This window comes from Protopterus annectens, chromosome 7.part1 (assembly GCF_019279795.1).
Source record: "Protopterus annectens isolate FY-2018-M chromosome 7.part1, PAN1.0, whole genome shotgun sequence".
NCBI lineage: Eukaryota > Metazoa > Chordata > Ceratodontiformes > Protopteridae > Protopterus > Protopterus annectens.
In genome coordinates, this window is record NC_056740.1 from 344,185,862 (window position 1) to 344,208,785 (window position 22,924).

The 22,924-nt window shown below is 39.5% G+C and overlaps 1 protein-coding gene across 1 annotated transcript in view; it reads right to left on the reverse strand.

Annotated features, from left to right (window-relative positions):
• Nucleotides 1-22,924, reverse strand: part of DNAH12 (dynein axonemal heavy chain 12) — a 4,520,724-nt gene that overhangs the window by 2,589,989 nt on the left and 1,907,811 nt on the right. Inside the window, exon 22 of the mRNA XM_044078497.1 lies at nucleotides 16,501-16,673. Coding sequence (XP_043934432.1) covers nucleotides 16,501-16,673 — 173 coding nt within the window. The remainder of the gene's footprint in view (nucleotides 1-16,500; nucleotides 16,674-22,924) is intronic.

A 22,924-nucleotide genomic window follows, 5' to 3' on the forward strand; every position in this document is an offset into this window, starting at 1 on the left:
GCAGATCTACAGATGTGGTCTATTATTGTTTTTGTGTACAATGTCCTGCTTTTATGTAGGAAAAACAAATAGAATGCTTAAAGATCGTATTCTAGACCACCTAAGAGATATTAGTAATAATAAACCATCAAATGCTCTAGCCAATCATGTTATGTCCAATGGCCGTTCTCATTCCTTTAAGTTCTTTGTTCTACAACATATTCATAGAAACCCCAGAGGTGGTGACATTGAGAATATCACAGAGGGACATGAACAGAAGTGGATTTTGAAACTTAATGCTGAAAAGTATCCTGGTTTGAATGCTACTACTTCCTTGGTCCCTTTTTAAAGGCTAGACATCTCAAGCATTAAGATTAGCTAAGTTCTTTCAAAATTAGTCTAATGTATTTAACTATTAGTTTCCAAGTATTCTATTTAACTTTTTCCTGCCTAGTATTTTCCCATGTTTTATAATAATTTTATAAGTTTTTTAAGTGTTTTCTCATGTATAGTATTTGATTCCTTCTTGTACAATGTTTTTAAGCAATGTTTTTAAGCAATGCTTTTTTAGTTTGAGCATGAGGCTTAATTGTTTTTTCACTGCTACTTAATCATTGTGTGATTTTTATTGATTAATTGGCATTTTAGAATCTCTATTTAAACCTGTGCATTTTTACTGTAGTGTCTGATGAAGCAACTTTGGTTGTGAAAGCGCTTACCACTTTGTACTTTGCTGTGATTAAACGTTTGCTGTGTGTTATCTTGGTGCATTTTTTACTTTTTTACTTTTTACCGTTCATTTGGATTTATTTCTGCACCAAGGTTTTACCCAAAACAGTTTCTTTGGTTTTCTGATTTCCAGTTTTATCAGCTCATCTGAGTAGTTACTTAAAGATGTTTCTATTCTTTCTAGTTTTTTTTTTCATTTGATTGCATGTATATTTCCAGTGTCTCACTTATTTACCTTTCTGGATGCATCTGATTTATTTTTCCTCTAAACTTATTTACTTTTCTTCCTGTACCGAGGCTAAAACTTGAAGTACTTTCAGCTAAACATCTGCTAAGACCCTTTCCCACATGAGTGTTTTATTCTCGTTTGTAAGCTGATTTATTATCACTTTCTCCAGATTTATACTTGGGTGATATCCAAGCAGTGTAGTGACTGAGCAATAACTAAATTTTACACAAAGACATTTTTTTTTTTTTTTGCTGGCTACTGTCCAAGATTTCTGTTTTCACACTGGGAAAGCTCTACTCAACCTGTTGATCAGTGTTCAGCCATTTTGAAAGTACCCATAACTCCCTTTTGTTTGACCATCATGTTGCAGCTGTGGTCAGGAAATCCTTCTATCTGGCACAACTGATCTCAAAGGGTATATTCTTCTCCTGGTCCAAAGTAGTCCTTAACTCTTTATATTCTGCACTGATCAGGCCCAGTACTTTTGGGATGTATCTTACTAAACATATCAAGGAGTTAGAGATTCAAAGGTTCTTAACAAAAAAGATAATAAGACTAAAGGGCACGCACTATCAAGAAAGACGGCCTTTGCCATGTATTCAGGGTGCTACAGACTCCTTAGGCGTGAAAATATACCCCTGGGATACCACCTGTGTCCCTACTGGACAGGGAAAACAGATGTGACTTTGTGGGAACATGAATGAAATTCTTGGCTAGGCTTATAAGGGCCTCAGGGCCAATAGCCTACTTCATAGGTTCATAGATTGGTACTAGGCTATCGACCCTAGGGCCTATACAAACCTAGCCATAACAATTCCCTGGATATTTCTTCCCACAATATTTACTTCCCTGGACCCCTGTCTAGCAGGTTGACTGACATGATTCTCAGGATGAATTTCCTATCTCCCATCCAATCGTCAGGGTTCCTTTTAAAGAGGGCCAAGGAGGCGCTCTGTTTGACATGTATGGGCAGTCTATTCCAGAGTATAGGGAGTCTTTGGGTCAGGAACCTATCCCTCCACCATGTTTTGTTCATTGTGATGACAAGGTTTAGATCCCTGGAGAGTGTGGCTCTGAGGGATTAGGATTTCTTTAAGTGAAGCATGTCCAACAGCTCAGAGTTTGACATGGCCTTGTATGTTAAGCAGAGATCACCTCTGAGTAGACGATATGCCACAGAGTATAGCTGGAGTTTTTTTAGACAGTCAGCATATGGCATCTGCTTTAGGCCTGTGATTCTTTTAGTGAGGTATTTCTGCGGCTTTTCCAGCTGTTGCAGATGTCTTGTGAGGTACATACCAAATGGGGCGTTATACTCTATAATGGTTCTAATGAGGGATGAGTACAGTGGGACAATGACCTCCTTTTTTTCTGGATGAAAAGCCCTTAGTGATGAGGTGTACCACATAGAAGGATTTCATGACTGTTGTGGCGATGTGGTTATCAAAGGTGAGACCACTGTCCACCTGTGTCCTTAAGTCTCTCATCACACTTTCGGTGTTTAGTGTACTGCCACCTCTGTGATAATTCATGGGTACCTTGTTTTTCCCAAAGGGGATAACTATACATTTCTTGGCATTAGGCTTTAGCCCATGGCTCTGGCACCAAGCATCTGTGTCTGTAAGGCCATTTTGTAGAATATTCACATCATTTGGGGATTCAATAATGACCCCCAGTTTGCAGTCATCTGCGAACTTTGTTAGCCAGAGTTCCTTAGTGTTGGCCTGTACTTCAGAGAAGAAGATCCCAAACAAGAGCGGTCCCTATCGTCCTATGAACATATGAACCTATCTGTGCCTTGCCTTCTTGGCCATTAGGGTTCCAGCAGTCCAATGCCTCTTATTTCTCCACAAATCAAACAGTTTAGTGAACACCAAAATCAGGGATATGAACCAATTTCAATAATTAAACAAACAGTCCAGACACAGATGTCATGCAATTGCTAATTTTTCTCTGGAACAAACTTCCTCTCCAGATCAAACAATGTGACATACTATCTTCCTTTAAGAAAAACATTAGACAACTGGATGGGTATTCATAAATTCAACCTAGATATGACTGGCTTATCACTCTTTGAAAAAGGAAGTAAGGTCTAAGGATGGGTACTGGCATGGAATAAACGGTCACATGGCCCAGTTGCCTTGCACATTCTATAATACTATGACTCATTTATTGCCATAAGAATAGATGCTCTCATGTGCCCCAGAGCCCTAAGGTACTTCTTTACTGTGACAGACTTTGGCATGAACATTTATGTCATAAAGGATAAACATCCTAGTACTTTAAGGAGGCAGAAACACTTGTGAAAACTGAGACAATGTAGATCCCAGAAGTGGACTTCCTTGTGCAGACACCCCACTGGATTCATTTGAGATTCTCTGTTAAGCTCAGGTGACAAAAAGATTCTAATTCAGCTGTAGCTGTTGCTGTAACTGTGCATGGGAGAAGCACTATAAAGCAGTCCTCCAGGTAAAAGAAAAAGAAATGTTTTAGATTCAGGTGCCTGACGGTCATTAGATTTTTGACCTGATCAGGTTGTGTCATGTTAAGTTTGTGTCAGACAGGTATGGCCTAGGTAGTTTATCAACCTTAATTGTTTGGCAATATATGTAGTGGAGATAATACACCTTAGGTCCACAAACCATAAAAATCTATCATTATGTATGGTCTTTCCAGGTAAGACTTGTTTCTCTGGTGGAGGCCAGGATGATCAGTATTGTTTGTCTTCCACATCAGCATCAAAGGCAAATTGTAAAAATCTTCAAAGAATGAAAACAGAGTATAATGGCAGCCATACAGAGATGTGAGGCAGTCCATAAATGTATATTCATATAGCCTTCTGCACAACCCAAAATACCCTGCTGTACATTTACAGTAACCAAGTACCAGTCTCTACCTTGCTGACAGTCTCTGCAAGGGCACATGGACTGATGATAGTATGTCAGCAGGGAAAAGTCTAATTGGCAGAAATACAGAAATGTGGTGTTCAGTGACAATTCTCCAAAACACAAAATGCTGCACCAAGAACATAAAAAACTTCAAACTAAAAAATGAAAACACCACTGTAAAAGCTGTAGTACTAAAAAAGAAAAAAAAAACAGGAGTCAATTTAGCACTTTTGTTCCTTTACTTCCAGTTCTGGAAGTAAAGGAATGAAAGCGCTATACTGACTCTTGTTTTTTCTTTTTTATACTACAGCTTTTACAGTGATGTTTTCATTTTTTTAATTGGAAATACTCCAACACAAATCAAATGTTTGGAAAATTCTGTTTTTTTCTGTTCAAGATAACTTTTTCTTTCTGCACAGAAATATGTATTTGTTCTTCAGCATCAGGTTATCTAGAGCGCTCACTAGAGTGACAGACTTAGAGATGTATCTCCAGTAACTGGCAAAAATTAAACTTCTGATTCACTTTTAGAATGATTTAGACTATACTGTTTTGGTAGCCTTCTTATAGGTTCATAGGTATGCAGTTGTGCAGCGGTTAACATTGTTGTCTCACAAGAAGTTCTCTGGTTTGATTCTCAGCTAGGGTGTATTCTGTGTGGAGTCTGCATGTCCTCCCTGTGTTTGTGTGGATTTCATCCGGGTGCTCCGGTTTCCTCCCATGTTACAAAGACATGCATCTGGAGTGTTTCTGCCCGGGACTCCTCTGAAAATTGGCTCGTTCCAAGTCGGACTTTCCCGATAAACAAATGTTAAATAAATAAATAAAAAGTGGTAGGCTACTTGACATTGCTGGCCATTTTAAGCCTAGCTAACTTCCCTTTCAGAGGTGAGCATCAAACCTTATACCTTGTGTCTGTGAGGTAAACACCTTCACCATTATTCAACCCCCCCCCCCTTTTGTGTTTCACTGCTGAAACCTGAAGCTAACATCATCCCCTTGGATTAAGTCTTTCCTCCACCAATATCCTTTTCTTTGCACCTATCTCCTCCATCCTTCCATGTTTGGACATACTATTCTTTTTTGGGTTCCTTAGAATTACCTAAGTGGGATGCTGTTCCTTTCTTAGCTTTCTCCCATCAAATGCTGCAAGATATTTTGAATTGCATTTGCTTATAAAATCTTCAAATATCTTGTCTAAGAGATTTATTAAAATATGCACAAGACACAATAGAATGCAGTGCCTCAAACAAACAAACTAAATAAAGTCATTTAAGTTTAGGTCTTTCAGGGAAATCCATGTTCGGCAAAAACATTTTTGACAGTCCTAAGCAGGGATAATATAATTACTTAATATCCCTCACAGAAAGGCTATTTAAAAATTGCACTTTATTCTGACAGAAAATATAAAAAAATGTACTCAATTACTGAAGCATAAGCTTATGAGCAATGAGCAATCAGAACCCAATCATATATCCATAACTTTCTTTAACCATATCTAACACTGCACTGCCAGTACTGAGAAAGACCGCCCCCCCCCCACTTCACCAACAGTGCTACCCTCCGAGTATTTGCAGTCATCTACTTGTCACACTTTGCACCTTGTTACACAATGGTACATAGGTTGGGACCCTTGGTAGTATCAAGTGCATTTGCTGGCTAATACATTTAATGCAGAATAGCTGAAAGTCAAAAATTAGTGCTCTTTGTATCATTTATTTTAAATGCAACAGTTTTGGAATGCAAGAAATATACGAATGTAGATGCTTGACAATGCAAAAAAAACTCTGGAGGTAAGTTATAATTAATTTTGATGCTTCTGTGTCTTCTACTTTACTATAACTTCTGCAGAAGTATCACAGTAGCAATCAGTTCAGGAGTCATGAAGAGGACATCACTGGGAAAGTAAACTTCTTAAAGTATCATTTTCAAATTGAGCATCAACCCAAGATTAAGCATTTAATGAAAAGTGCCTGAGCAATGAGTGAGTAGTTTTACAGAAGGAAAATACTTACAAATTTCTTGAAGGAAAATACTAATACCACATGGCAATGCATTCAGAAGGCAGTCTTGAATGATATGTTATGCCCTTTCATATTAAGGACGATAGTGTAGCAACAGCAACACATTTCCTTAACCATGGGAAGGTTGCCTTCCCTCTCAGAGCAGAAGAATAATGTGGCACTCAGTGTGAAGAAAACAGTGGATCAAGAACAACCATTTTCTTAGAAATACAAACTTGTGATCTTAAACAGTTTCAAAAACATGCATCTGAAGTGCTTCTCAAACAAATGTTAACTAAATAAATAAATAAATATTGCCCTAAAAACTGTAGAAATTCATGATATATGACTAAGAAATGGCAACAACATGAAAAATTAAATAACAGAAACAAAATAAATCATGCTAATTCAATGCTAAGAAGAAAAAGAAGCAAGATATTCTGGGGTGACACCAATAAAAACAAAGTACCATACAGATGGAATTACTATGTATTTTATTTTTCATTTGTTAATTGGGTAGGAGAACTGGTACAAGGATTATTTTCAGCCACAGCCTCGCCACATGGCAAAAAAACAATACATGGCAGTATCCACTCACTCTGTTTCCAAAGTGTAAAATAATACCTCTTGTGAATCTGTAAATCTTAAATCACTTTCACATAATGAGAATTAGAACACAGAAGAATGGGCAAGATCCAGGAAAGAGCAGGACTTAAAATAATGAATTCATGTCTCTCTCTTGAAAGTGAGAGAAGCAACACTGAGTCCTGATATAAAAATTTAAAAAGAGATTCCTAACAAAAACAGTGTATTCCAAAAAAATAATCACTTTACTCTTTTAAAGTTACGGAACCCTGGACAATGTGAGGCTATATACCCCTAAGCAACCCCTGCTACTCATTAAGCACTGAGATTGATATACCTTAGAGAAGAGGGAACACCCCATGATACTGCAGTTGTGGGCTTATTATATACCCTCATCTGCATTTAAATGTTGCTCTTGTGCAGACTGTACTTAAGCTCCTTTGATTTTCAACAGGCACCTAACGTCATAAGTTAAAGTTTTGTACTCATCATTACTATGCATCTGTGTTGTCCATTTTCATTCTTCCTCAATGTGTGAGCACCAGATCTGATCTTGGATTAGACATGGCCAAACACACTACTCTTTTGGATCCAACTCTCAAGCTCCTCCCATTACCTATAATGCCCCAGTCAGCTAACAATACCTTGGATGAAGTTTGCTGCCTTACAGATCCTGAGATAGAGCAGGAAGAAGGCAAGATCAGCAAAGCTGGGGCTCAAACCTAGAACAAAAGGTTCTATGATATCCATGAGGTCACTCCAGAAGATAAAAGGAAGGGGAAAGGAGGTCAAGGAACTGAGGAAGAATGAAAATGGATGACACAGATGCAGAATTATGGTGAGTATATAACTTTAATATCTGACCTTGTCCCCAGCTATGTGAATCTTGGGTGGCCCGTGTAGAAGGATATTACTGAATCACCAAATGATGTGGATATTCTACAAAAGGGCCTTACAGAAACAGATGTTTGGTGCCAAAACCATGGGCTCAAGCTTAATGCCAAGAAATGTACAGTTCTCTCCTCTGGGAAAAAGATGTACCCATGAATTACCACATAGATGGCAGTACACTAAACACCGAAAGTGTGATGAGAGACTTAAGGAAACAGGTGGACAGTGGTCTCACCTTTGATAACCATATCGCCACAACAGTCAGGAAATCCTTCTATGTGGCACACCTTATCACCAAGGGCTTTTCATCAAGAAAAAAGGAGGTCATTGTCCCACTGTACCCATTACAGAGTACAATGCCCCATTTGGTATGGACCTCACAAGACATCTGCAACAGCTGGAAAGGTTGCAAAAATACCTCACTAAAAGAATTACAGGCCTAAAGCAGATGCCCTATGCTAACCATCTAAAAACATTCCAGCCATACTCTGTGGCATATCGTCTACTCAGAGGCGATCTCTGCTTAACATACAAGGCCATGTCAAACCCTGAGCTGTTGGCCATGCTCCACTTAAGAAATCCCAATTCCTCAGAGCCACACTCTCCAGGGACCTAAACCTTGTCATCACAATGAACAAAACATGCTGGAGGGATAGGTTCCTGACCCAGAGACTCCCCATACTCTGGAACTGACTGCCCATACATGTCAAGCAGGGTGCCTCCTTGGCCCTCTTCAAAAGGAACCTTGATGACTGGATGGGAGATAGGAAATTCACCCTGGGGATCATGTCAGTCACCCTGCTAGACAGGGGTCCAGGGAAATAAATATTGTGGGAAGAAATATCCAGAGAATTGTTATGGTTAGGCTTGTATAGGCCCTAGGACAGATAGCCTAATACCAACCTATGAACCTATGAATCTGCCGAACCAAAAGCAACTCTGTTTCTGAAGGTTAAATCTAGTTTGTAATGAGCAATAAAAGTATGAGCATTAAACCAAGTATCTGCTGCACAATGTCATTAATGCCAAGTTCTAGAGCAAGACAGAAGAAGGTCGCATGGATCTAGTAGAATGTGCTTTAGGAGGCTTTGACAAGGGGAGGCCTTGCTAAGTATATACAAAAGAAATGCAATCAGTAATCCATTTGGCCTGGGTAACTTTAGAAACTGGTGATCCCAACCTGGTTGGTTTGAAAGAAACAAACTGCTGATCTAACTTCCTGAAAACTTTTGATGTGTGTAGATAAAAACATAGTTGTCTATGTACATCTAAAAGATGTAGCATGTACTCTCCTTTATTCGAAAACTTAGAGAACGAAACAGGCAAATGAATTGTATGACTAATATTCGATTCAGACGCTACTTTTGGTAAGAAAGATGGATTGTAAAATAACTCTGTCGTTGTGAAAAACAATGTAAGGAGATTTGGAAGATAAGAGCCTGGAGTTTGTAAATTTGTCTCACAGATGTAACAGCTACTAGGAATGCTGTTTTCTAAGATAAAACATTTAAATCAGATTTGGCTGATGGTTCGAAGGTTTGTTGGGTCAACCCTTGGAGTTGTTGTTGTTTGTCTTTCGGCTTTTTCCCGGTAAGGGGTCACCACAGCGGAACTCTGGTCTGCTAATGATTGGCAGTAGATTTTTACAAAACGCTGAGGTGCCAGATTGACGCCCAACCTTCAACGAAGGCACGCCCATTCACGCACGCATGTCTTTCGAATGCTACCCAACCGTGGGGAGGACATGCAGACTCCACACAGAAGGCACTCCCAAGCCAAGCCAAGAATCGAATGGGAGAACCTCTTGCTGTGAGGTAACAACACTACCGCTGTACCACCACGGAAGTCCAGGATGTTAAATCCCAGGGAGGTGATGGATCTTACACTGGAGGTCTAAGTAAGAAGGTACCTTTTAGAAAGGCCTTGCACAATTTGGAAGAAGCTAAGGAGGAAGATTTTTTTTTCTTCTGAGTTATAGACATGGCTGCTAGTTGCACTTTGACTTTAGAAAAATTAGCTCCTTCCTGAAAAACAGATGCTAAAATTCCAGAACTGAAGATAAAGGAGCAGTGAAAGAGTCAATTTTCTTCCAAAGAGCCCATATTGAAAATCTTTTGCATTTATTCCTGTAGATCCTCCTTGTAGAAGCTTTCTGGGAAGATAGAAGTATTTGTCAGACTGGAGAGGAAAGCCTGAGGTGTCAAGCTATCACTGGAATTGGAGAAATTATGCGGTTAGTTTAAGGCCTGGAATACTGGGATGCTTCATCCCGGATGTATGTGAGAGAAGGCCTGGACTCAGGTTCAGTATCCATGGAGGTTATCGAAGATGAGTCCAAAGGAAGGGGAACCACACTTGACAAGGCCAAAGGGGGGCAATGACGATAACTGAGTTCTTCAACCAAAGTGCTTTCTGTAAGAATTTTGGAATCAGAGGTAATGGGTGATAAGCATAAACAAGACCGAAGGACCAAACATGGACTACAGCATCTCTCAGCGACTCCTCCTGAGGGGGGGATTAGGTAAAAAAAAACTGATGCACTTGCTGTGGGGAGATACAAAGATATCACAGCAAGGTTGGCCCCAACAATGGAAAATCTTCTCTGCCACTGATTAATCGAGAGACCACCTGTGAGGCATCAAAATGGACCTGTTGAGTTTGTCCACTGGCATGTTGGATTTCCCCTGGCATGTGCATTGCCATAAGAAAGCAGTTTGAGGATATCACCCACTGCCACACTCTCATTGCCCCTTGACAAAGGGGTAAGAGTGAGTTCTGTCCTGTTTGGAGATGTACCACACCACAGACACGTCGGTTTGTATAGCAATAGTCTCTAGAACATCTTAAAAGGCCTGCAACACTATTAGTACCACTTTCATCTCTGGAACACTGACATGTGAATTAGTATCTTGGGGGATCATGTCTTGGACTGTCTGTCCCAAGAATTGCCCCCCCTACCCCAATTAGGAGGCATCCATGGTTACTTACAGTGGCTACTGGAGGAGACAGAATAAAGGGACAGCCTAGGTAGACTTCATCTGATTGAATCCACCAATGAAGATTATCCTTGCATACTTGAGTGAGTTTGACTGGGAAGGACTGTGGATGATGCAGAGTAGACCACCGAACAGCTATGGTCCATTGCAGAACACTCAAACAGAAATGGGCCACAGGAACTAAGGTTATGGCTGCTGCCATAAAACCTAGAGTCTGAAGGACAAGTCTGACTTGGGGAGAATGGTGAACAAGAATTTGCTGTATATGAAACTTGATTGTGTCTACACGATGTGTAGGAAGGGAGGCTATCTGACTTACTGTATTCAGCTGGGTACCTATGAACTCCGGCTCTATATAGGTTGTAGATGAGCTTTGGAAGTAGTGACTGAAATGCCTTTATCAAAGCTGGAGCAAATAGTCCCTGGACTGCTCTAAAAGATGCTTGTTTGGGGCAGTGAGGAGCCAGTTGTCTAGATATGGACACACTCAGAATCCCAGCAGTCTTAGCTGAGCTGCTACCACTGCCATACACTTGGTAAACACCCTTGGGGCTGTGGTGATACCAAAGGGTAGGACTCTGAACTGGTAGTAACTAGCTTCCAGCTGAAAGTGCAGAAATCTTTGGGATCATCTGTTCATCTTGATGTAACAGCACATGTCCTGAAGATTGACTGAGCACATCCGATCATCCTTGCATGAAAAGGTCAGAATGGACTGAACCGTGACAAGTCAGAACTTTAACTTCTTCACAAATTGGTTCAGGGTGCTTAGATCCAAAATTTGTCTTAGGTTTCCTGTCTTCTTTGGTATCTTGAGTAAGTCCTGAATCCTCTTTCATCTGGTGGAACCTCCAGGATGACTATTTTGTCTAGCAGCTTTTGAATCTCTTGAGCTGCAGCTTCTCTTTGACTGGGTGGGATGTTGGGAAGCTTTCTTCTTTTGATTGGGGGAATCTGGAAAAACGGTATGAAATAATCTCTGGATATAATTTTTGGCACCCAAGAATCTTTTATTATTGAAGCCCAGGCATCTGGGAGCAAAGACAAGCACCCCCCCCCAAATGTCTCCAGAGATTGGCAGTCAGACAACCCTTCAGGAGCACTAAAAGGGTTTACCCAAAAATAGAATCCTAGAAACCCTGGTTTTGCAGGCCTCCCCTGCTGAGGGGATGGGATGGCATCTTCCATTTGAAACACCCCTGCCCCTGGAGGAGTTGGCTGTGTCTGAATCCTGGAAAGAGCCCTAGGAATTATGGAGCCATATTTTCTTGCCTCCTCTTTGAATCAGGGAAAAGGATCATTGAGGGGTAGAAAAGTGTATTCCTACAGCAGCCAGGGTCTTTCCATCCTGTTCATGCCAGGAAAGCATTTCTTTCACAGAAGGGCCAAACAAAGATGTTCCATCAAAGGGAGTGTAACTTCTCCACTGTATGTCAGTAATCAAGCAGCCTGAATCCTCATCACTGTCAGTGGACTGGGACATTCACTTGAAATAGAAAAATGGATACACCCAGTATTGTCAGATGCAGACCTCTCTGCATCAAGCACAATTTCCCTTAAGAGCACACAGGGAACACACTCACCCGGGGCTGGCTTTCTCTCACTCTGTCTCTCCCCAGGTCCCCAATAAGGCTCCCCATTGGTATAGCTGCAAAGTTAAGTCCTCAGCTGAGTGTCCAAGCCAAGTCCTCCAGCAACCTCCCTGTGAAACCAGTGCTTTGTGTCCTGCTCCAAGTAGCTGACACACACATTTTTTGAGATGTAATTTTCACACACACATACCTGGGAAAGGCTGGCACAGATTACCTGCAATACCAACTTTGCCCAGACTATATGGTAGATTCACTGCAACCAGTCAATTACGTTAAGTCTCTTGCAAGTGTGCTCAATTACACTGACTGAAATTAATATTAATACAAATTGTAATATTGACCAAACAGCTACACTTTCAGGAGTGGCCAGTGTTATCACCAAATAAATATATGCAAATACTCTCAAAGCTTAAATATTTTCTAAAAGGAACAGCCACAATGCAAAGTTTAAATATATTTAATAAATAATAAAAGAACATGAAAATACTATCTATTTACAGTAAACACCAGAGTTTCAATCACAGCAAATATTAAAATAATACAGATGAATAGATTCACACAGTTACAGAAAAGCAGTACTTAACTAATTTCACTATATTTTCCTGACTGATTTGCAGAACTACTATCCCTGGTCAGTGGGTCTATATTAAGCCATCGAAATGGCATAACAGTGAATGCCGTTTCCCTGACACATACAGAACGAAATCTCACAACAGTGACAGCTCAGGTCAGCAATTTTTTTTTCCCAGGGGAAAAAATATCACCTGGCCTGATCCGTGCCATTGCCCTTTTACCCCACTGTAGTGCGATCTCATAGTTGGTATATTTAGTTAGGGGGTGCCCCACACACTGGGTGGTGTGGTGAAGCCCCCTAGTCTACTATGTTTTAAGTCATGTGTTGTGTTTTATGGTCTACCAATTTTTTTCCCTGGGAAAAAAATCGGTGACCTGGGGTTTTGCTGTTGTTGGATTTCGTTATTTTTGTGTTGGAGAAACAGCATTCGCTGTAATGCCATTTTGATAACTTAATACAGACCCCTGGTCACTTACTGCAGCAAAGCAAGATGAAGTAGGTGAGGGATCCTTCTATGTCAGATTTCCAAAACATAGTGCTTCTCAGACTTCAGTCTCCTCCAACATTAAAACATTTTTTTTGTACAAAATGACATTGCATATATCTGGTCATCTGACTTCTGGTTCCCATGCAATCCCCTAGTGCTAGAAGCTGTCAGGATTTATCACATAGGTGTCAATAATAGACACACACAGAGCCTTGCTAAGATCTGCTGCAATTCCTGGAAGTCATAAAACCATAAAACACCTACACTCTTCCTACAGGAGCTAATAAACCACACTTCTTACAAACACTGCTTCTCTGGCTTCATTGAAAACTGTGAAATAACATCTTTATGGCCTAGGCCCAGTAATTTAATTTCTTACTAATTTCAAAGTATGAAATTAACATCTTCTATTCTAGTATACTCTGTTAAAATGTATACATTTAAACAGTTATAATAATACATGTATATTTCTTTTCTGTCCAGCAGAGCACACTGTTGATACATTTTTACCACAAGCAACTTTACAAATATATTTTTCAACACAAGCATTTCTACAGATCAATTTGATATACAAATGATATATAATTCTTTTAAAAAATTCCAGCTAGCTGTGCTGCATATGTTACATAGCCACTGCCCTACTTCTCCTGGCATAGCTGGCAATACCTCCTATCGTCACAGGGAGCATTGATGAAATAAGACTTGAAAGGCTCCACAAAGTCACATGACCATATCCAGGCATGTTTCCTACAGGGTATATACGAAACAGCAGCCCATGAGGTATCCTCCACAGCATGGGATACTAACCTTATGGATGCACTAGAAATGGCTAATAGAGTGGGACAGCTGTGAAGAGGACCTCTTGTAGTACTCCACAAACATGGATTCTGAGAGGGATGTGGAGAGTTCCTCGGTAAAATCCCACTGTGGTCTTGTGAAGTACACTAAATTATTCAGGAATCTCAACGCAAAGGTCACAGAAGCAAATATGTGCTTTCCAAATCTGTCCAGTGCCCTGGACTCTCCATTAAGGGGATAAACAGAGGAGCTCTGCTTCACTACCTCCTATTTAGTGGCTGCCACCACAACCACAGCATCAGCAGGGACTCCTTTGCTCCACTGGGTTCTGTCCATTGGTGGTGTTAAAACTTTTGACTGGGCATCAGGGAATTGGTTTAATAGAATCTGGTTCCTTCCATGCCCAGTGAAAGATTAAATCAAAAAGCTAATCTGCCAGGGGAGTCACCCAAGACACAGTTAGGCCAGAACCAAAAGCTTCCAGGAAAAACTGACTCCTCTGTTGAGGGAGTATCTGAAGACCATCCACCTTTTTGTTTAAGAATTTCCATCATGTCTCCGAACAAGATGTCATCTGATGGAAATCTTAGGGACCCTTCCTCCTCATCTAAGTCAGTATCTTCAGTGAGAGATTCCATGGGGGAATATATGTGTCTCCTTTTGCACATTCCCTTGTGGGGAACCTCTTCAGTGGGATGATCTGGACAGGTATCCAAAGAGAGGGGATGTTCCTCTATGGGGACTGTCTGGATGCAAGATGGTACAGGCTGTTACTGTGAAGTAGGTCTGATAGGATCTGAGCTCAGACTAGAAGGGGGAAGGGATGTCGGATCCAAGGATGAAAGAGTAACTGAATCTCTTGGTCATGAGAAAACCTTATCCACTACCTTGAAGGCAGACAGACTAGGAGAAGCCATGGCTGGCCACACTGGAGCTGAAACCTCTGAAGATGCCAAGCCTCAATCCTACCCAGATCCTTGCTTTGAGGAATTAGTCAGACCCCAAGTTATCCAACACTGATGCTTCCAAGGGCAAGGAATCAATAACATCAGACTGGAATACAACCCCCCCCCGGATCCAGTCCTGATGCTTCAGCTTCGAGACTCATCCTGAGCCAAAGGAATCACAGTGAAACTAGTCAGGGAGGGAGTAGGAGGTGAAGACCCAGTCATCTTCAGATCCAATGGTGGCACTCTCAGGGCTCTTAGATCCAATGGCTCTGAAACTGTGGGATGGATCAGAGAAGGAGATATAACTATATGAGAAGTGGACAGGAGGCTCATGGATCCAACAGGAGATGGACACAGATCTGAATCTGAACTCTGAGGAATTTCCTCATCATCCTATCCACGTCAGCTTCTGACATACTTCTGGAGGACTTAATGGAAGAAGTGGTTGATCGAGGTCTAGGTTCTCTCTTTGGCATCCCCTGGAGGAAAGCAGAATAGAGCCAAGGAGAAACTGGCTCGATGTTGAACCTTGGAGAGTGGGTTTGAGGAGATTTAGATGAAATAACAATCTGATCCCAGGGCATGGGATCCAACTGTTTCTTCATAAGATGCAATGAATTTCGATGTGACATTTTCTGAATTTTTTGTGGAGGCTTAGATGAAGACAGAGCTGACAGAGTTTTCCTTTGGAAAATGGGTTTGGGATCTCTTGTGAAATTCCTTCTACTCCAAAGAAGCTTTCACAGATCTGCTGGGGGTTTGAAGATGAAGAGGAAGAGGGTAGCAGCATACCATTAAATGCCAACTTATTAAGTCTGTCACTAAGTGCTCTCAAATTAAATGCATCACAAATGGAGCAGTCAGTGCTGAAATGTACCGCTCCAAGGCAGTAGATGCACTCCCTGTCGGCATCAGAACTGGGATCTTATGCCCACAGGGAGTGCACTTTTTAAAGTCTTTTTTTTTTCTGCCATATTAAGAACAGGCCTTTAAAAAGGGGAGTTAAAGAAAATGGAACAAAAGGAAGAACAACTTTTTAGAAAGTTAAAAGAAGAAAAGACAGGTACCAGCTATGGTATGTTAGAAACTACGAAATGGTGGAGAAATATAAATGGAGTGATCTGAAGAAAAACTGTGTATAAGAAAAAAAAAGGAGATGGAGGAGATAAAGGAATACAAAAGATGGGAGGCAAAAGGAGGCAATTACTCACAAAACTGTAAAAACTGCAAAAAAGTATCATAGTAGCTCTCAGAGAGGGCTTTGCATCTCTGCAAAATGGGTCCAAATGAGATCTGAGGTACTGTTAGCTGACTGGTACATTATGGGTACAGGTAAAAGCTTGAAAGTTGGATCCGAAAGTCTAGTGTATGTAGACAAGTCATATCCGAGGTCAGATCTTGTACCCACACACTCAGGAAGAATGAAAAGGACAACATCAGATTACTAAATTATAAAAGTAATGAAATTAAAAGGATTACAGGTGATTTGTTTTAACTCATCTGTTTCAGAGGAGAAACAAATCACTTTCTCATAATGTTCTTCTTCCCATTTAGTATAATCCAGCAAACTCATATAGTCTGTAGATTATTGTAAATGAATTCATTTTTGAAAAAAAAATATTTGAAAATGAATGGACAGCTTATCACTGTGAACAATAAATTAAGCTGGGTATCAGCATATAAAAGTAAAATGAAATAAAATTAATTTATTCTGATTAGGAAAACAGAGGTGAAATATCAGACTTAGATAAACAATTGCAAAAAAAAAGAAGTCATGCAGAATTTAAACAAATACATACCAAGGTACGATAACAACGATCAGTAAGTGGAGTAATGACAAGTCGTGGAGAGTTCCCAAGGTACTCATAGGCATATTTAACATTGCAATTGATTATACGAACACGAGCATTTTCATTCTCCCAGTAATACCTTAGCTGTGCAAGCCACTGGAAATCTGTTTCATGCATGACTCCTAAATACACAACACAGGATAGTAATGCAAATCTTCTTGCTTATATCAAATCTCTATATTTTATACATGCAACATTTGAAGTGCAAACATACAGAACTGATAAAATGTCAAACATGAGACAGGTCAGACAAAACAGTATATACAACTACAAACGACTTTGCAGAAAAACAAAAAACAAAATCACTGGCACAGATCTAAAACACTTTAAATTCTCTATTGCCTCGGTACAATACCTTCAAGGAGTAATACAATAAACCAAAAAACAGTGCTTTATATACAAAACCAAGAAGACAATTATTCAATTATGCAATTACTTAATTAAATAAAACATCTCAAATTAATCTCCACATTTAGTCCCACAAGAACAATTATTGCAACATAGAGTTCCAACAGTCACCGGAAAATTACTAATATTAACACTCGGTAAAACAAAATGACTATGCATTAGCATGTTCTTAAGGTTTTTCCCATGTCTATATGACATTAAAGGTTGTTTATTCAATATTTTATATAAATCTTTGTCCTTCAAGAGAAAATTTCAGTAATATTTTAATATTGTACAAATTTCTTCACTTTTGATATTGTACGTAGAGACAAAGTACATTTGTTCTCTCCCCTACTATTCCAACTACTATTATATGTCCTACTGTGTTTCCTTCTAGTTATATTTTCATCTGAATCCAACTCTAAAATTTTACATATGGCTTCATTTGTCACATCCATATTGTACACCCTATTATGAAACATATTTGCAGAATTGTCTATCTCATTTATTAAATTTTCCTTAACATTACAAATTCTACATAGCCTCAAAAATTTGCCATAAGGTAATGCTGACAAAAGATGCAGGGGATGACAACTAGTAGCATGTAAGTACTGGCTCCCATCCAGAAATTTATTGTGTATTCCAGTATAAATTTCACCACTGTCCGTTCCATAATGAGTTAAATCTAAATAAGTCACTCTGCACAAAACAGCATATACATACTAGTTTATTCAAACATATAATGACTTTTTGTATACTTCCAGTTACACTCACAGCTCCTTATGGCATCCAGACCTTTTTTGGGTCTGGGTTCTTTAACTAAGTGGCTCACCAGCTAACAACTGGTAGTATTAGAAAGGGCAGGGATTTATTAATAAAATTACACTAAGATTGTTAATCTACAGGACTTACAGAATCGCTACACTCTGATCAACAGCTTAATTTCAGCTCTTCCAGTGTGAAAACATAAACTGAGAAATAAAAGCCAGTGATATTGTCAACTTGAGTAAAATTCAGCTACTGGCTAGTAAGTACACTACTTGGATGCCAGCAAAGAAGAAATTTAGAGAACCCAGAAAATAATCAACCAGAAAAGATAAAGAGAAATCACTGGCTATGAAGAATCCTGCAGCTGTTCAGCAAAAAAACAGTTCAGATTTCAGCTTTGGTACAAACAACGGCTTCCAATAATTTACAGGAAAAAATAAATCAAATGCAGTAAGGTAATTAAAATAAATGAAACACTGAAGGAATAAAGGAATGGGTCAACTCAAATAACACAAGGCTGTTAAAAATAGAAGAAGCTTTAACTAGCTATTCAGATGAACTGATAAAACTGCGAAAATCAGATGGTGAATGAAGAAAAGGCTGGCTGAGTATGAGGCTTCACAAGAACATCTGTTTCAAAAAATGGTAGAGTTAGAAGAGAAAGCACTCAGATTAAAGTTGAGATTTTCTTCTGTGCCAGAGAAGCTGGAAGGAGCAGATTGTACTGATTTTATAAATACACAGATAAGCAATTGGAATGGTATTCCACAGCAGAATTTATTAAATGAAAGATCACATGAAGTATATGCTCCAAACCTGGCCAAGAGAAAACAGCCAAGACCTGTAATAGTAAAACTGCAATCATATCATTAGAAAGAGTTAATCCTGATAAAACTGTGGCAGAAGGGAAAGTGTTAAAACTGGACACAGAAGAGTGTTTGTGGAAAATGATTATTCACTGTACACCAGGCAGAAGAGAAGGGACTTTATCCCAGCAATCAGAGAATGTCAAGAGGGAGGCGAGAGATTTAAGCTGCTGTATCCAGAATATTTTTTAACATGAGCAACAACAACTGCAAGAGGAAGTTCACCCCGGGGATCACTCCAGTGGCTCTACTTGATAGAGGCACTGGGAACTAATGTCGGGCAGCACGATGCCAGGGCACATCTATGGGCTAGGCTTGTAAAGGCTCCAGGGCCATTAGCCTAGTACATATCTATGAACCTATGAACTTGAGGATCAAACCAAAAACAAACTGGTAAAATGACAAAAAGGCAAGCAGGCTGTAGGTACACCATACCACACAGTTTATTTTGTGCGCTTCCATCAGAGTCAATGCTCCAACTTCTTCAGACAAAACCAAGACAACAAACCAACACTTATTTTAATAAATTTGCTTAATTGCTTAAACAACCATTGCTAAACAGGTTTTTTTGGTATAAGTGTGGAAGTTGCCCGCAATGCAAATTTATTAAAACGGGCAATAAACTTCAGATTAGGGACAGAACCTACACTATAGAAGGCAAGTCTAATTGTGACACCAAGTTTATGTGGCATTGTGTGAATTATGCACATCATACTATATTGGTAAAACCGAAAGAAAAATTAAACAAAGGATATATGAACACCAGAATAGTATACACAAAAATATAATCACAAATGCGTTGGCAAAGCACATTTTACAACACCATACACATAAGTTCCAGTTTGCTGTGTTACAACAGGTTGAACACAATATGAGAGGAGGCCCATGGGAACTTAAACTAGAGGAATGTGAGCTTATGTGGCAAGTTTGTACATTTGCGCACATACCACCGGGCCTTAATGAATATGCATCAATTAAGTGCCTATTAAAGCTTAAAGCACTTGCTAGGTAGTTTTTAAGGCTGGTGGTTTTATAATTATAATCACAATTTTATTTATTTTTTAGCAAATTTGGAATTTGGATGGGGATTTGTGGCATGGTTCGCTTTTTCTAATATAGTGTTTTACATATTATGCGTATATTTAAATATGAGTCCACTTGGCTGAATCTGTTGGCTTTTGATTTAGTAATAACAATATTTAATAATGGTTTAATAACTCTTAAATATTTGCATCAATGATTGTTCATCTATTCTAGTATCCTGCTTCAATTATTTTTTATGTACTTTCTTATTTATTTTTTATAGCTACATATTGCATATATGTTACATAAGGTTTTAAATAATATACTTTTTATTTGTTTTTATATGTATTGTATAAGGTTTAAAAATTGTTATATAAATTATAGCTACATATAGAGGTTTTTAATTAATTTACATGAATAACAGGTTTCATTTAAAAGAGCATTTATTCCATTTGTTTTAATTGAACTTAATTGGAATTATATAAAGTGTTGATTTGTTGTCTTGGTTTTGTCTGAAGAAGTTAGAGCAATGACTCTGACAAAAGCGCTCATAAGAAACAGTGTGGTGTACCTACAGCCTGCTTGCCTTTTTGTCGTTCTACTAGTTTGTTTTTGGTTTAGAGTTGTAAGTCGTTTTTCAGATGGCAAGCGGTGTTGGTGTATCATCACAGTCTTTGTTTTCGCAACAAGACAACAGTATGTCAAGTGCACGAAGTGCTACCACTGAGGTGAGTGCCGTTGGTAATTTGACTGCCTTGGTGCAGGAGTTACTTGATCATGTGGATACTTTATTACAATGTATGGATGAAAGAAATAATTTTGGTGCTCAAAGATTAACCGGGTCAGTAACCAACCACCCGGGTACCAGTGGACAGATTCTCACATTCTCCGAGGTGTCAAGTGCAACGTTGAGAGCATCTCTTAACCAGCGAGATCCGGTGAACAGTAGGTCATGCACAGATGATAGGAACAGTTTATCAGCTGTTGAACAAGGACAGGCATCAAATGTAATGAGGGCTGATTCCGTTCCTTCTATGGCAGAATATTTGAGAGCCTCTTCATTTTTTAACATTGTTACAAACACTAACATGACTTCTGGACGTGATAATCCTACTACTTCCATTGTAACACATCTTAATGAATTTGACCAGAAGCTTTACAAATGTCGAAAATTACAATTGGAGGTGTCATACTTCCAAGAATGTATTTCTAAAAAGATTGTTCCCAAAGGGTTACGCCAATGGCACTATCCAGTTGGGTTGGTTAATAATTCTTTGTTCCATCAGGAACTGATTGCTTTGTTTGACCAGCAAGGGGCAGAATTTCTACAAATGCTGATCAAGCATTATGTCCTACAAATTGAGACACTTAAAGCCGAGTTGGAAATCTTGGAACATACCATTACTAGAAATGCACACTTTGCAAGGTATAGGTTCAAATATGGGCACATTTTTACAAGTATAGACTCTAGCCTGGCAAAAGCTGTTGACATTAAAAGGAAGAAGATTTTGAGGGACATTAACGATTATTCTAAGGGCTTTGCTTATCCTCCATCTCCGGAAGTGACTAAGCCCATTGAGAATGCACAAGACTCACTCGGGCAATGCCTATCTGATGACGCTGAGAACACGAATGTTGCTGCAAGCATGGATAATGAAGAGCTACAAGCACAAACACCTCCTGCACGGTGCAGTGAATGAATTAGAAACAACCAGCAGCAGATGAACAGTTGTCAACAGGGAGAGGCATGAATAACAACAATAACAATAACAATAACAGGAATAATAATTGAGGTTTTCAGGAGTGCCGAGGGAACCAACGCAACCAATGGCAGAACAACAGAAATCAGGGGCAACAAAGGAGATGCCAGAATCGGCGGAGGAGATGATCCAGGACACTTTATAAATTCTTGTAAGTTCAGAAGGGGATTTTAAAATCTTCAGTTTTACTTCCTTAAATATTGACAATGAGATGGTTAATGAGTTTGCTAAAGGGCTCTCTTTTGTACCTGACAGGAGGGCCGACTTGGTTAGGACTATTCTTGATTTGAAATTTGACAAGTCTGATGGGTGCCACTTCTTCCCTCATAAACAGCCTAAGAGTATCTAGTCTATTTAACTCTCCCCTTCAAGAGTCTCTGGCCATTTTCGAAAAAGTATGTGAAATGGATCTGAGAGCATTGCTGTCTAATAATTTTAATAATATGAATGCAAACAGAAATATTTCCTCTGAGGAATTAGATTTTGTGAATTTGTTGAACATGTGTAACATTAGAGTCATGAAGCCCGATAAGTGCGGAGGGGCCTGGTCTTTATGGATCAGACTGAATATGTTAATAGAATGGTTGAATATCTTGACAGTGATGTGTATGAGCATGCCAGCTTAAATTAAGTTATTGGTGCTTATAGGAAGATCAACAGAATTTTAAATGATTTGTTCCTGGAAGGGAGCATTGACATAGATACACTTCAAAATTTGACAGTGCCAGCACCTATAATTCCTACACTTTTTGGTTCCCCAAAAATACACAAAAACCTCAGCAACCCTCCAATTTGACCCATAGTGGATGGGAGAGGGTATATTACGTATGCAGGTGCCAAATTAAAACCTTGCATTAAAACTGAACCACAAAATTGTCATGATTCATGGAGCTTTCTAGAGAGTATAAATACATTGGAATTTAATGAGAATTTTACTTTCCTCATGGTAGATATTATAGGTTCATAGGTAGGTACTAGGCTACTGGCCCAAGGGCCTACGTAAGCCTAGCCAACAAGGTTCCCTGGCTTACGCCACCCAAGAAAGTTATTTTCCTGTGTCACTGTCGAGCAGAGACACAGAAGTGATCCCCGTGGTGTATTTCCTATTTCCCATCCACTCATCAAAATTTTTCTTGAAGAATGCTAATGAAGAACTTTGCTTGACATAGATGGGTAGCCTGTTCCAGAGTATGGGAAGTCTCTGGGACAGGAATCTATCCCTCCAGCATGTCATGTTTATTGGGGTGACAAGGTTTAGGTCCCTAGAGCATGTAGCTCGGAGGGATTGGGATTTCTTTAGGTGTAGCATGTCCAACAGCCCTGGGTTTGACATAGCTTTATATGTTAGGCAGAGATCACCTCGAAGTAGGCGATATGCTACGGAGTAAAGCTGGAGTTTTTTGAGGCGGTTAGTGTAGGGCATTTGTTTGAGACCAGTAATCCTCTTTGTGAGGTACTTCTGTGGCCTTTCCAGCTGCTGCAGATGTCTTGTGAGGTACATTCCAAAAGGGGCGTTGTACTCTATAATGGGTCTAATGAGTGTTGGTAGAGGGGAACAATGCCCCTTTT